A 15,594-nucleotide genomic window follows, 5' to 3' on the forward strand; every position below is an offset into this window, starting at 1 on the left:
TAAAAAAGTTCTTCCTCCTATCCAACTACACTGATGTACCCCATTAACCATCATCTCTTCATTTCATCCCTCTTTTCAAACTGATGACCTCTATCCTATTATCTACTGTGAGATAAAATTTTAGCTTTTACATTAGTGAGAACATGCAGTATTTGTCTTTCTGGCTTGATTTTTTATTTCATTTAACATAATGTCCTCTAGTTCCATCCATGTTGTTGCAAATGACAGAATTCTGTTATTCTTATGGGTGAATAATATTTTGTCTTGTGTATATATATTACATATAATATTTTTTGATTCATTTATCTATGGATGAACAGCTATGTTGATACCCTATCATGGCTGTTTTGAGTAGTGCTACAATATACATGCAAGTATAATTATTTCTTCAACATGCTAATTTTAATTCCTTTGCATATATATATATATATATATATATATATATATATATATATATCTAGTAGTATGATTACCAGATCATATGGCAGTTCTAGTTCTAGTTTTTTTTCTTTTTTCTTTTCTTTTTCTTTTTTTTTTGAGGCAGGGTCTCCCTTTGTAGTGCAGACTGGTCCTGAACTCATTGTATAGCCCAGGCTGGCCTTGAACTCAAGGCAGTCCTCCTGCCTCAGCCTCCTGGAGTGCTGGGATTATAGGTGTGCACCACCACGCCTGGCTAGTTCTAGTTTTTAAAGGAACCTCCACACTATTTTCCATAATGAATGTAATAATTTATACTCCTACCAGTGGTACATGAGAGTTCTCCTTTCTCTGCAACCTCAGCAACATTTGTTACTGTCTTTTTGATAATAGCCATTCTCAGTGGGATGATGTGATAACTCACCGTAGTTTTGATTTGCATGTCTCTGATAACTAGTGATGTTGAGCATTTTTTTCATATACTTTTTGACCATATTCTCTATTTCTTCTTTTGCCTTATTGCTCTAGCTAAGACTTTCAGTGCTATTTTGAGTAAGAGGAGTGAAAATAGACATTCTTGTCTATTCTAGATTTTAAAGGAAATAGTTTCAGCTTTTCCCCTTTCAACATGATGTTGACTACAGTTTTATCATATACTGTATAGCCTTTATTGTGTTGAGGTATCTTCCTTCTGTACATAATTTTTTGAGTTTTTTTTTATGAAAGGAGATTGAATTTTATTGAGTGATTTTTCTGGATCTATTATGTTGATCATTATGGATTTTGTCCTTCATTTTGTTGGTGTGACGAATTATGTTTATTGATTTATGTGTGTTGAACCATCCTTGCATGTTTGAGATCATTCCTGCTTGATCCTTGTGTAATATCTTTTTGATGTGCTGTTGGATTAGATTTACTAGTATTCTGTTATTTTCTGCTTCTATCTTCATCAAGAATATTGGTCTGTAGTTCTGTGTGTGTGTGTGTGTGTGTGTGTGTGTGTGTCCTTATCTGGTTTTGATATTCAGGTAATGCTGATCTCATAGTTTAAAAGGATTCTTTCCCTTTTAATTCTGTGGAATAACTTGAGAATTGGCATTAGTTCTTCTTTGAAAGTTTGATAAAATTCAGCAGAGAAGCCATCCAATCTTAGACTTATCTTTCATTAGACATTTTATTACTCATTCGGTCTTGTTTCCTGTTACTGGTTTATTAAGATTTTCTTTTTTTTTTTTTTTAAGAGTAGGAAAAGTTTATTGAGAGAAAGATAGCTTCTGTCTTAAGAGAGACAGAAGGGGGACCAGAAAGTGGGTTGGCCCTTATTAAGATTTTCTATGTCTTCATGATTTCAAATTTAATAGATTATATATGCCTAGAAATTTATCCATTTTTTAACCACTTTTCCAATTTGTTGGCATGTAGTTTGTAATAGTCCTTAATGACCCTTTATATTTCTGTGGTGTCGATTTAAAAATATTTATTTATTTTTATAGTATGTGATTGTAATTCATGCAGTTTATAATCATCTTGGGAGTGGTTACATGTACATATTACAGCTTGTTTCTTTGTTTTAATCCCCTTGCCTTTCCCTGCCCCTCCCCCCTTCTCCACCAGTTCACCTATCTGCCTTTTCTTTTTTTTTTTTTTTTTTGGTACCAGGGATCGAACTCAGGTCCTTGTGCTTGCAAGGCAGGCGACAGAACCACTGAGCTAAATCCCCGGCCCTATCCCCCTTTTCTTATTTGTTGATATTATTTGTCTTAGCTCATGTTATGGTATATAGTGTTTAGATTAATTGGGGCTATTTGGTTTGTGTACATGGCTTATCTTTCTTCTTATTATTTCCCCCTCCTCTGCCCCCCACCCCTAATCCTAGATCCTTTGAACTACTTCTGTATTGCAAGATATCTCTCCCCTTGTCCCTTTCTATTCGTCTATACTATTTATTTTTTGTTTGTACTATGTCTCACTCAGATGAGAGATACCATATGGTATTTAAGCTTATGTGTCTGATTTATTTCACTCAACATTGTTTTTCAGGTGCATCCATTTTTCTACAAATGTCTCAAATTTGTTATTCTATAGCCAAGTAGTATTTCATTATATATTATGATGTCTATTGTAATGTCTCTTTTTTCATCTTTGATTGTATTTATTTGGGTAGTCTCTCTTTTTCATGGTGAATGTAGCTAAAGATTTGTCAATTTTGTTTAACTTTTCAAAAAACCAAATCTTTGTTTTACTGGTCTTTTGTAGTTTTTCTTTTTTTAGTCTATATTTTAATTCTCCTCGGATTTTTTTCCCTTTTATTTTACCAATTCTGGGTGTGGTTTCTTTTTGCTTTGCTAATTTCTTTCTTTTTTTTTTTTTTTTGGTACCAGGGATTGAACTCGGGTCCTTGTGTCTGTGCAGCAGGCGGTGAAACCACTCAGCTAAATCCCTGGCCCTGCTTTGCTAATTTCTTAAGTTGCATTGTTAAATTGTTTGAAATATATTTTTAATATAGGTATTTATTACTGTAAACTTTTCTCTTAATACTGTTTTAACTGTATCCCATAGGTTTTGGTAAGTTATGTTTTCATTTTCATTTGTTTCAAGAAATTGTTAAATTTCCCATTTGATCATTCCAGAAAATGTCATTTAATTTTCATGTATTTATACAATTTCTAAAGTTGCTATTGTTGACTTCTAGTTTTATTCCAATGTGCTCAAAGAAGATACATAAGTTTGATTTTCTGATAGTAGAGATTGAACCCAGGGCCACGCACATGCTAGGCAAGTGCTGCATCACTGAACTACATGCCCAGTCCATTTTAAACATTTTTATTTTGAGTCAGGGTCTCACTAAACTGCCCTGAATCTTTCGAGACTTATTTTGTGACCTAACATATGGTCTGTCTTGAAGAATGTGCCATGTGCTCATGAGAAGAATGTGTATTCTGAAGCTGTTGGATAAAATGTTCTATAAATGCCTGCTCATTTTTTTCTACAGTGTAATTTAAATCAAATGTTTCTTTGTTAATTTTTTTTTTTTTTTGGTACTGGGGATCAAACTTGGGTCCTCATGCTTGTGGGGCAGGCGGCATATTATTTTTTTCATGTAGATGATCTGTTTGTTGATAAAAGTGGGATGTTAAAGTCCACAACCATTGTGTCAGTATTGGGTGCATACATTTAAAAAAGTTTTCCTCTTGTTGAACCAATCCCTTTATTATTATATAGTGTCTTTGTTATGGTTTGGATTTAAAATGTCTTGCCCAGAGCTCATGTGTTCAGAGGATGGGCTTTTTGGAAGGTCACTGGATCACAAAGGCTGTAACTTTATCATAGGATTAATTCATTGATGATAAGTGTAATTTTATGGCATTATTGGGAGGTGATGGAAACAGGAGGTAGGGCCTAGTTGAAAGGAATAGATCATAGAAGCAGGATCTTAGGGCTATATCTGGTTCCCAGACCCTTCCTCTCTGCCTCTTTCCCCCTTTCTTAGGTTCCTAATGTCTGTAGGGTAAGCAGTTTTCCTCTGCCACATCCTTCTATCATGATGTTTCTGTCACAGGGCTAAAGTGATGGAGTCAGCTGGCTATTGACTGAATGAAACCTCTGAAACTGTGGGCCAAAATAAATCTTTCCTTCTGTGAGTTATTTTTCTCAGCTATTTAGAGTGATGAGAAGCTGACTAACACAGTCTTCTTTTATAATTTTTGGCTTAATGTATATTATCTGATATAAATATAGGTACTATTGCTCACTTTTATTCATTATTATTTGCACAGTTTATCTTTTTCCATCTCTTTACTTTCAGTCTCTGTGTAAATTGAGTTTCTTTCTTTTTTTTTTTTTTGGTACTAGGGATCGAACTCAGGTCCTTGCGCTTGTGAGGCAGGTAGTGGAACCACTGTGCTAAATCCCCGGCCCTAAATTGAGTTTCTTGTAGGCAGCATATCACTGGGTCTCATTTTTTAATTCTTTTGCTTTTAGTATAGGACTTCATTACACCTTTCTTGTAGGGCCTGTTTGGTGGTGATGAATTCCTTCCATTTTTGGTTATCATGGGAAGAATTTATTTCTCTTTCATTTCTGTTGGATAGCTTTATGAGTACAGTATTCTGGGTTGGCAGTTTTCACCTTCCAGGACTCTGAATGTGACACCCCTTCCCTCCTGGCCTGCAAAGTCCTGCAAAATCCAGCAGAGAATCTCCATTGGTCCGTGGGTCTCCCTTACACACAGTTCAATCAATGTTTTTCTCTGTCTTTAGAACTCCCTATCTTATACTTTAGACAGCTATACTGTAACATGCCATAGGCAGGATCTTTTTTGGTTGAATCTGTTAGGTGTTCTTTGAGCTTCCTGGACCTGGATAGCTATATATTTCCCAAGATTTAGAATTTTTTATTTTTTATTTCATATTTTTATTTTTTGTGGAACTGACACTTGAGCCCAGGGCCTCACACATGCTAGGTTAAGTGATCTACCTCTGAGCTACATCTTCAGCCCTTTTGTTTAAGCTTTATTTTTAAATTTCATTTATTTATTTATTTATTTTTGGGTACTGGGGATTGAACTTGGGACTTTGCGCTTGCAAGGCAGGTGGCAGAACCATTGAGCTAAATCCCCAGCCCCTTAAATTTTATTTTGAGACAGGATCTCATGGAGTTGCCCATGCTGGCCTTGAACTTGTGATCCTTCTGCCTCAGCTTCCCAAGTAGCTGAGATTACAGGTATTACCATACCTGGCCAAGATTTGGAAAATTGTCAGCAATTATTTCATTGAATAGATTTTCCATGCCTTTTCCTTTGCTAGTGGTTGGTTGCTTACTGGTGCCCTATAAGTTTCTGGATTTGTCAGCTTTTCATTGCCACGACAAAATATCAGAGAGAAATGACTTATTTGTTTGTTGTTTTTTTTTGGTACTGGGGATCGAACTCAGGTCCTTGCGCTTGCACAGCAGGCGGCGAAACCACTGAGCTAAATCCCCGGCCCTGAGAGAAATGACTTAAAGGGAGAAAGGTTTATTTTGGCTTATTGTTTCAGTTCTTATTCACTTGGCTGTGTTACTTCTGCACTTGTGGTGAGGCAGAACATCATAGTGGGGAGCATATGGTGGTGCAGAGCAGCTCACCTCATAGTAGACAAGAAGGAGAGAGAGAAGGGAGAGGCAGGGAAAAATATGCCATTGAAGGGCCTGCTCCCAGCAGTATACTTCCTTCTTTAACTTCCCTCCCAAACTTACTGCCATCACCCAATAATGTCATCAAATTATGAATCCATCAGTGGCTTAACCACTGATAAGGTAAGAGCCAATCATGATCCAGTCATCTTCCTAAATTCTACCCTTCTAAACATTGCATTGGGGACCAAAACTTCAAAACATGAGCTTTGGGGGGACATGTCATATCCAATATATATAATATTCCACCCATGGCTTCCAAAGGCTTGTGTCATCTCATAGCGCAAAATGTGTTTAGTCTGTCTTCAAGAGTCTCCAACAGTTCCAGCATTGCTCAAAAATCTAAGTCCAAAGTCTCCTCTGAGATTGAAGGCAAGCTCTTAGCTGTGAGCCCCTGTAAAAATAAAAACCAGAAGTGGACTAGACACAGGATAAATATTCCTATTCCAAAAGGGAGGTCTATGAGAATACCAAGGAAGAATCAGACCAAAGTAAGACAAAAACCCAGCAGGCCAAACACTGAACCTTGTAATTCCATGTCTGGCATTTGGGGCACCTGGTGGCAGGATGTGAGCTCTAAAGGGCTTGGGCATCCCTGCCCCTATGGTCTTGCTGACTACAGCACACATGGCCTTCAGTAACTGGAGGTAACTCTTGGACTGGCACTGCTCACTGCCTGCCACAGATATTCCATGTTCTTGTCATCTCTAAATTCCTAAGGTTTCCATTGCAGCTTTAGCTTCACTGTCATAGCCTCATGCAGTCCCTGTCAGGGGCAGTCTATAGGGATTCTGACCCTGCCACGTACTGCCTGGCCTCCCTCCTTTAAAATCTGGTGAGAAGCCTCCATTAACCCACAGCTCTTATATTACGCATGCCTGCAGAACCAGCAACATGTAGACATTGCTAAGGTCTGTACCAATTTGAGCAGTGGCTGGTCCCACTTGGGCTGGACCTACTTAGACCACGGCTGCAGTGGCCTCTGTGTACCAGGAGAGCTGGGCATGGTGAAAAGAATCCTGGAAAAATAACTTCCCAGATGGTCATGTACAAACGGGGCACCCATGGGCTCTCTTCTTAAAGCTAAATCTTTCAAAGGAGTTTACATTTTTAGATGGTTAAATCTGTAGCCCTTCCCCCCATTCCTGAAATGCCCTCAAGGCATCTTTCCTATTGTTCCAGTGCAGGTTACTTGGCTTCCTTTTAATGGCACTATGTCTCCAGCAGCCAGACCTTCTGTAGGCCCAGCTTCACACATGCTTCTTTTTTGGCCAAACTAAAAGTTTTTCAGGTCTTACCAGCCTGCGTTTTGCTCCCAGTTCTCACTGTAAACCTGGCTAAAGGCAATCAGCAATACCCATGACACAGCCTGACTGCTGTACTGCCTTGAAATTTCCTCCATCAGGTTAATTAGTCCAACACCTTTAAACTCACTCAGTCTCATTCAAAGTCTCAGAACATGGACAAAAATTATGCAAGATCTTTGCCAGAACATAACATACATGAACTGTAGCATAGTCATTTCTATCTGAAACCTTATCAGCATTCTGGTCAGCATTCTGGTGTGTGAGCTCATAGCAGAATCATGCATTAAGCATTGCTTACATCATTATAAGGCTTCTCTAGCCTGCACCTTCAAACCTTTCCACATTTCTGCAAACCAGTTGCAAAGGTTCCTGAATCACATGGTCAGTTATATTTATATCAACAACTCTACTTTTGGTACTAATTTTCTTGTGTCAGCTTTCTGTTACTATAACAAAATACTTGAGAAAAACAACTTAAAAGAGGAAAGGTTTGTTTTGGCTCACAGTTTTAGAGGTTTCAGTCCATGGTCACTTGGCTCTGTTGCTTCTGGGCCTGTGGTGAGGGAGAACATCGTGACAGGGAACCATGTGGTAGAGCAAAGCTGCTCACCTCATGGCAGACAGATCTTTCTTCAAGCTCAGAAATTCTGCTTGATCTATTGTGTTATTGAGCCTCTCATATGTACCGTACAGTATTTCTTACTTTGCCTATTGAATTCTTTAGCTGCAGGATTTCTATTTGGGGGTTCTTTATAATCTCTATTTCTTTGATGAATTTCTCATTCATATAATGAATTGTCTTCCTAATTTTGTTAAATTATCTGTCTGCATATACTTGTAGCCATTATGTTTTCTTACATTTTTACTTTAAATCATTTTTTTCAGGAAATTAATTGATTTCCTTTTGTCTGTGAACTGTTGCTAGAGGGCTATTATGTTTTTTTTGGAGGCATCTTATTACCTTGTTTTTTCATGCTTCTTGTTTCCCCATGTTTGATATTTGTGCATCTGGAGGATTAGTTGTTTCTACCAATTTTATAGGCTAACTTTTGTAGTAAAAGACTTGCTCCTGGTGATAAGTGCTAGAGTATCCATTGGATATTTACATTGGCTTTGGTTCCAAGTGGCACTTCAGTGCATGTAACTTCTTCAAGTGTAATTGCTGGTGTTGTCTTTGTCTTCTAGGCTATGGGGACTGTACAGTTGAACTTACGTTTCCTTACATGGGATGGGTTTGTTGGTAACTCTGGAGGCATTGAACTTGGCTGTGCATGGGGGATGCCTATTTCTGTGGGTCATGTGAGGGTGGGAGTGCTCTGATGGGAATTTTCATACAAGGCATGGCTGTATGGCAGCAGAAGGATAGTTCCTATCAGTTTCCAAGGGCTGCATGGGCATGGGGCCATCACAGTAGGCCGGGTGGGTATATTGTAGCATGCCCAGTAGGGGAGCGGGATGCCTGTAAGTGTCAGGGCTACACAGGGATTGGGCTGTGCTGCATCAGTGGGCCCAGATGGGGTGGCTGTGTGTGTTAAAGTGCTACATGGGTAACTTTGCTTGGCTTCTGGGGCTCACTGCTCAGGGCATGCTGTCTGTCTGCTTCTTTTGAGCTTCAGTGGGCTGAGCTTTCGAGAACGGGCTGCCTAGTTACTTCTTGGGGCTTTGGGAGGTTAGACAGGACTGCCTTAACTTCTTCCAGCAGACTGAGCCACTCAGTGCTGGTTGCCAGGCTATTTTCTGGGGATATGGGTGGATGGGGGATGTCTGGCTGCTTCCAGGGATAGGTTGGCTGAGCAGCAGGGTATAGATGCTCAGCTTCTTCACAGGACCCCAGGTATAGTCTCAAGATGGACTGTGCAACAGGAGCCTTGGTAGGGGAGAACATAACATGAGCTGAGCTCTTTCTCTGGTGTGGTAACATCACAGCTCCCTATACTGGGCTCAGGATCTGTCAGGGCCGCAGACTTGTCCAGCAGTAAATGGCTCAGGTATCCATGGCATGAGTGGAGACTTCTGGGAGTCTCCTTATTATTATTTTCCCACAAAGCTGGCCTTGAACTCATTATGTATCCCAGGGTGGCCTCAAACTTGTGGTTATTCTCCTGCCTCAGCTTCTTGAGTGCTGGGATTATAGGCATGTACCACTATGGCTGGCTTTAGATCCTTCTTGATAAGGGCATCATGTATCTCCATGTTTCACAGTATCTCTCTGCCATATCTTCACTGTATTCCAGTGCTGTTCCTCACACAGGCCAGTGAAATAGCTGTTTTTGTTTTGGCCCTCTGTTGCAGAGAAAAACATCTAGACAGTCATCTTGCTGGATAGAGTGATTAGTCTCTTTCTAACCCTTCTTTTTGAACCTACTGTTAACATTGTTAATGAAATCTAGCCATGCCTGAATTTTGAAGGACTTCTTACAATCTTCTCATTGTCACTATTCATCTTGTCTGTTTCTGCTTCTCTTGATGATGACAATTTGGTTGTCTGCTTACAACCACACCTGCCAGGAGTTATCTATTGGTACACTAAAGCAAATTTGCAATTTGAAGCTTAGATGTTTAGTTTGGCCCTCTTAGTGTTCTAAAAATAAAAACATTTCACATAAAATCTGGATTTCTACTTTTCTTCATGTTGAATGGCTGTGTGGCAGTTGTGGACCAGCTGAGTAGCAGCTGCTTTTTTAGACGAGGCAGGAGGACTGCAGTTTTCAGTCCCACAATTCCCTGTTGTTTATACCTGGCCCACTTCGCTCATTTACATCCATTCTTGCCTGGCCCCTGGAGGCAGTTGGTTAACATACCTTTGAGGTAAAATTTTTTTTAAAATTTTTATTCTCTTAGTTGTGTGATCTAGTGCTTCTGGCAGGAGCTGACCGCCATGCTTGGCTCTGGAACATAGGCTCTGGGTACAGAGCAGACAAGGTAGACTTTGTTATGTACATTAGGCTAGTGGCTGCCTCCAGCAGACTTGGATACTTTGGGCTTGTATTATTCTAAGGCCCAGAAGACACATCTGCCTGTGTGTGGTGGGTATTTATTCATTCATATGTTCAGCAGTTATAAACTAAACCCTGAGTCAGGTGTAGGGGATACAGCGATGAAAGAGACCAACACAGTGCCTACGCTCAAGAAATTTGGCTGTTGGAAGTATTTAATGTCTATATCTTCCTGACAGTCTATCTTTTCTTTAGACTTACAAGCATACTTGCTCTTTTGTTCCTCATTTTCTTTTGAGCTCAGTTTTGTACAAACTTCAAGTTGAAGAGAGAAGAGAAGTTTGAGGGGGCAGGCTGCACAGGTGACTACCACTCCAACCTGACCTGCCTGTATAGTATAGTCACGGTTGGATGTCACAGTGTAGGCTTATCTGACCTGGAACTTAAGACTGCCTTTGTAAGTAATGATAATAATGGCTACCAGGTACCCAGGACTATTGCCCTACAAGTTAGCACCTTATCTAATATATGAACTAGATATTATTATTATTTCTACTTTATGCATGTGGAAATTGAGGGTTAGAAAATTAACTTTACCAGAGTCACAAGAAACTAGAATTAGACCTTTGTGTAACCACTATGGTGGAGTTGGTGCCTTCAATACTTGTGAATTGATTTAAGGGCCTCTTTTTGCCCAGGGTACCTTTTTTTTTTTTACTGCTCCTTAACATGGTGTGAAATTCTGCCATCTAAATTATAAGCTTTTATTTCTTGTTAAAATACAAACATTTTTGGAGGAGCGCTAAGTTGTCACCACCAACATCTTAACCTTAACACCTTAACTTTTTCTTTGACAGCTAATTAACGATCAGATCTTGAGGGACTCAGGCAGGTAGGAGACCCTATCTGGAGTTGGGATACTACTTGAAGATATGTGTGCACATAACATTACTTGAGCAGGGTTAGAATTGTTGGGAGAACAAAATGAATTCTACTTAAAGGACCTAGCACAGGTATGGGTTCATAAGAGGACTCTAAGAAATATACTTCTTAGGCATGGTGGTGGGTGCATGTAATCCCAGTACTCAGGAGGCTGAGGCAGGAGGATCATAAGTTTGAGGGCATCCTGGATGACTTAACTACAAAAAACCGAAACCGCCCTGCCCCCAACCAAAAAACTTCCTTTTAGGGGAGGAATTGAGAGAAGGAGAAAAGTTTAGGACAGGGAAGGCAGGAGTGCTGAAACAACCTTTCTAATTGCTAGTGTGGGTTCCCTCTTGTTCTCCAAAATACAACTTCCTAGAGCTTTGGAACCCTCTACTTCCAGTTTACTAAGGCCTTACTGCTTTTATGCAAGAACAGCTTTAAAAATGGGATAGGAGGGGATTTAGCTCAGTGGTTCTGCCACCTGCCTTGCAAGTACAAGGACCTGAGTTCGATCCCTGGTACCAAAAAACAAACAAACAAAATGGGATAGGAAAGATGGGAGGCCAGGAAGGAGCAAAATGAATAATACTTTGTATTTATCTTACATCTCTTGTCTTCTGAGCACAGACTGCTCTGTGGACTCCATCTCATTAATCCTCCACGCTCTCCTTGGAGGAAGGAAATGGTTCTAGGAAACAGTTTCCATTATGGACATCTTCTTCCCTCAGCCTAACTGGACTCTCAACTTCCCACTTGCAAACCATTCCTTGTGTTTAGGAATGTCCCAGTGTCTAGGGAAGTTGCCAGGGCCCTTTTTATGGGAATCAGTTGCACCTTGGCTGTCAGCTTTTATACATCTGTGATGCCATTTGAGATCTTGCTCTCCTGTTCATGTGTGTTTTTCCTTTTATAAATATTTAAAAAGTAATATGTATGAGCTTTAAATATTAGAGAGTATAGTAATATGTCAAATAGAAAGTAAAAGGCTCTCATTTGCCAGTCCTTCTCAGTATGTTTTTTAACACCCTAGAGATGGCATGGACTCTTCAGAATTTTTTTTTGTGCATTTACAAAAGTACTTTATACACATGACAGCACGCTGTGTTCATTTAACCATATTGCCTCACACGTGCTGGTTCTGAGGCTCACCTTCTGAAGTGAATTGCAGGTATCCAAACATGTCTGGAGAGGAGAGAAGGGATGGAGAAAGAATATGCTGCCTCAGGCTGTTTTCTTTCTCCTTGCCTGGAGCCTTGTTGTAATGGGTCATGGCCTGTATTTTCTTTTCACAGAATGAGTTTGCACTGACCAACCTAGAGAAGAGCAGTACCAAAGAGCCAGAGAAAAAGGAAACCAAAGCGGAAGAGGAGATGGATGCCAAAGACCTGGAGGTGTTTCAACCAACCCATGAGTGGCAGGCCCTTCAGCCAGGTACCAGGTCCAGCCCTGTCCCTTGAAAACCCACTCTGAATTCAGACTGAATATGTCCTTTGTCTGCAGGGCTGATTTGAAGGAGCAGCCACTCTCTGGCTTGCCGGAAAGGAACAGTGTGGTACATCATAATGGTAGTTGCTGCTGCTGCTGCTGCTGCTGCTGCTGCTGCAGGGCTTGGGAACTTTCGTTTTCTAGCAGAACAGAGATTGTGGCATCTTAGTGCCCTGGAAGGAAGGCAGGTGGTGGGTGGCCATGTTTTCTGAGCAAGCGATTGAAAACTTTCTTTTCTTGCACTTCTGAAGCACAGGAGAGGCAGTGACATGTGCCTTGTTCTGCAAATGCTATTTTGGGCTCCGCTGCTCGGCTCAGTGCTGTTGAAATATTGTTCACGAGAGAGTCCCGAGCACTGGTGCAGGGCAAGAGTATTCTGTTGTTAAAGGAACCTGTGCCAAGAAAAAGGGACTGACCCTGGGACTGGATTTTAAATGGAGCATCCTGAGAAGGAACCACTTTTTAACCCTGGGCCTGATGCTTAAAATAATCTTGAAAATAGCCATTATGGAGATCAGATTCAGGTACAGTGCTAGGCGCTTCATGTGCATAATCTCGTTCAGTCTTCACAACAATAGCAGTTATTATTAACTTTATGCTTCAGTGATAGCATTGGGACTTGGAGTTTAGGTAACATGACCTATGTCATTTCAGTCCTATGTCATTGACTTTGAAGCCTGGATCTGTTCTCCCATTTCTTCTTCCCATTTCAGCTGTCCTTGGCTGGAGCCTGCTCTGACACTTGGGACTATTTTCAGGAGAAGGCTGTTTGCATTCTGCACAGTGGGAAGGTGGATGGCAAGCCTGGGCAGCTGCCACAGTGTAGTTTCATCAGCTCCTTGCTGATATTCGTCACCATGTCCTCACTGCCCCCATTGCTGCTGTGCTGGCAGAGATAGTATTTGCTGTGCCAGCCAGCTTTCTGGTAGCAATGTTGCTCCTGCTGGGCTTACATACGGGTAGTTGCTGTCACAGAAGAATGGTAAAGCACCAAAGAAGCCAAGTGGGAACTAATTGGATTGGGCAGGGGAAAGTTTAGGAACAGATACTGGGTCTGGCAGAGCCAACCTCTGGCTGCCCTTCCCCGGGTCCTCTTGAGAACCGAGCTCTTCTGTTCTTTGAGGACCAGAACTAGAGGATCTCTCAGGGGTAGAGAGTGGAAGCAGATGGAGGCTTATGTCCTGTGGCCCCTACTTCTCACTGTTTGTTCTGTGCCTGGGTCAGTAACTCTTTTTTAAGGCCGTGGTCCACACTGCAGACAGAATAAAGATGATGGTTTTGACCCAGGGCCTTTGCCATGCCCTCTTAGTAGTGGGGCTGTTGATCTTGGCTAAAGAGTCTTGTGTGTATGCTTGAGGAAGTGCCAGAGCCTGTGTGACAGGGTTGGGCTACGGTCTCTGAGAGCCTTCCGGACAACTGGAGTGGAGCATAGTTTTTACATTGAACTTGGTACCCCATTGACATTACTTTCCACCTTAGAGTTTCTTAAGAGATCCTTGTAAACTCTACTGCCCCAAAGGCTTCTGTGTTGCAGTTAAGCTCAGAGAGGGCCTACAGGAGGAAAAACAACTCTGGTTCTAGTCATGTCTGCCTCATCCATGAGATAGCATTTTTACCTATACCTTACTCACAAGGTTAGACTGGTAAGGGAGCTTAGGTGGTTACACTTGTTTGGCTTCAGTGTCTGCTACAGGGTGATCTAGGTTCCATACAATGGAGTCAAACCAGTGGAGGCCATTCTTAGATCCCAGTACAGGATTGAGGTGTTCTGTGTAGATGTTGATCTTTTAGTGGTCTGTGTGGATATCTAATAATAGCCTCTAACCAGAGTATAATACTTAATTTACTGCATTCTGAATGCTGCCTAGGAGCTTCTAACACAGCAACCTAAAGTCTAAAAGGAAAGTAGCCAGTCCTGGGAGCTTCTTGAAATGGGCAGGACAGTGGGGAGATAGATTTTTTTTTTCACCTTTACATAATCTCTCTTGGTTCTTATTTTTCCCCCTTCCCCTGCCCTCCCTGCAACCTCTCCATCCCTCCCTATTTACAAAGACTTTGTTTCCTTTTTTTCATATTAATTCCATTCCCTTCTTTCCTTTCCCCTACCCCTTCTACTTCTCCTTCCCCTTTGCCCCATTTCTTCCTATTTCACATTATCTATTATAACTTTTAGGGCCAGGGATTTAGCTCAGTGGTTCCGCCGCCTGGCTCGCAAGTGCAAGGAGCTGAGTTCGATCCCCAGTACCAAACAAACAAACATGGGAGATGACTTTTAGTCCTTATTTACATTTTCAGTTTCTCACACTAGAGAAACTATTCGGTATTTACACGTGTGTCCTATTTATTTCACTTAAGAGTATCGCCTCAATGTGCATCCATTTAGCTATAAATGTCTCTAATTTCTTGTTTTTATGGCTGAGTACTCCATTTTATAAAAAACCTACATTTTCTTTATGCAGTCTCCAGTTGATGGGCATTTGGGCTGTTTCCAAGTTTTAGCTATTACAAACTGTGCTGCTGTGAACATGGGTGCACATATATCACTGTGATATGATTCTTTTAATTCTTTGGGGAAGATTCCCAGCAGGGGAATAGCTGGGTCAAATGGGACTTCTAGTCCTAGTTCTTTGAGGTATCGCCATACTGATTTCCACAGTGGTTGCAACAGTCTACACTCACAGCAGTAGTGGAGCAGTGTTCCTCTCTCCCCACAGTAGAATAATTTATTTAGTAGTAAAAAGCAGGCTTTATTTATTTATTGGTACTGGGGAATCGAACTCGGGTCTTGGTGCTTGTGAGGCAGGCGGCGGAACCATTGAGCTAAATCCCCGACCCAAAAAGCAGACTTTAGACTCAGCTCATCCTGGCTTCAAGTCCTAGCTTTTATACTTAGGGAATTCCTCCCTCTCTCTTTCCCTCCATCCCCTCCTCCTTTTTCTTTTTTTTTTTTAATCTTTTTGAGATAGGGTCCCATGATACAGTCCTGGGTAACCTCGTATTTGCTATGTAGCTCAAGCTAGCTCAACTCTCAATCCTCCTGCCTCAGCTCCCCGATTGAATGCCAAGTGCTACTACTTAGGGAATCTTGGGCAAGTCACTGAATCCTTCTGCTCTTTGGTTTCTCCATTGGTGATGTGGTCTGCTGCACAGGTTAATGTATGGATGAGATGGGAGATGCAGAGCCCTCTACCCAAATCCTGCTATGAAGGCATCACTCAAAATATAGCTGTTTTGGTTTCAGTGGTAAATTCTCCACTCATTTGGTACTAGTATGGGTGTAGGAACATGTGGCCTTCCTGTCCCTGTGGCCTTACCTAGCAAAGGGAACTTAGGATGTGAAGGAAAGACTT

General features: G+C 41.1%; 1 protein-coding gene across 25 annotated transcripts in view; it reads left to right on the forward strand.

The window, feature by feature from the left end:
• Sil1 (SIL1 nucleotide exchange factor) overlaps positions 1-15,594 on the forward strand; it is a 301,994-nt gene that overhangs the window by 103,170 nt on the left and 183,230 nt on the right. For all 25 annotated transcript variants that reach the window (XM_021255897.2, XM_021255896.1, XM_087180674.1 and 22 more), the window contains one exon: positions 12,052-12,190. In XM_021255897.2, coding sequence (XP_021111556.1) covers positions 12,052-12,190 — 139 coding nt within the window. The remainder of the gene's footprint in view (positions 1-12,051; positions 12,191-15,594) is intronic.

The sequence above is a fragment of the Heterocephalus glaber genome, unplaced genomic scaffold, assembly GCF_053883595.1.
Source record: "Heterocephalus glaber isolate CG9 unplaced genomic scaffold, H.glaber_assembly_v1.0 deba00001465, whole genome shotgun sequence".
NCBI classification, from domain to species: Eukaryota; Metazoa; Chordata; class Mammalia; order Rodentia; family Bathyergidae; genus Heterocephalus; species Heterocephalus glaber.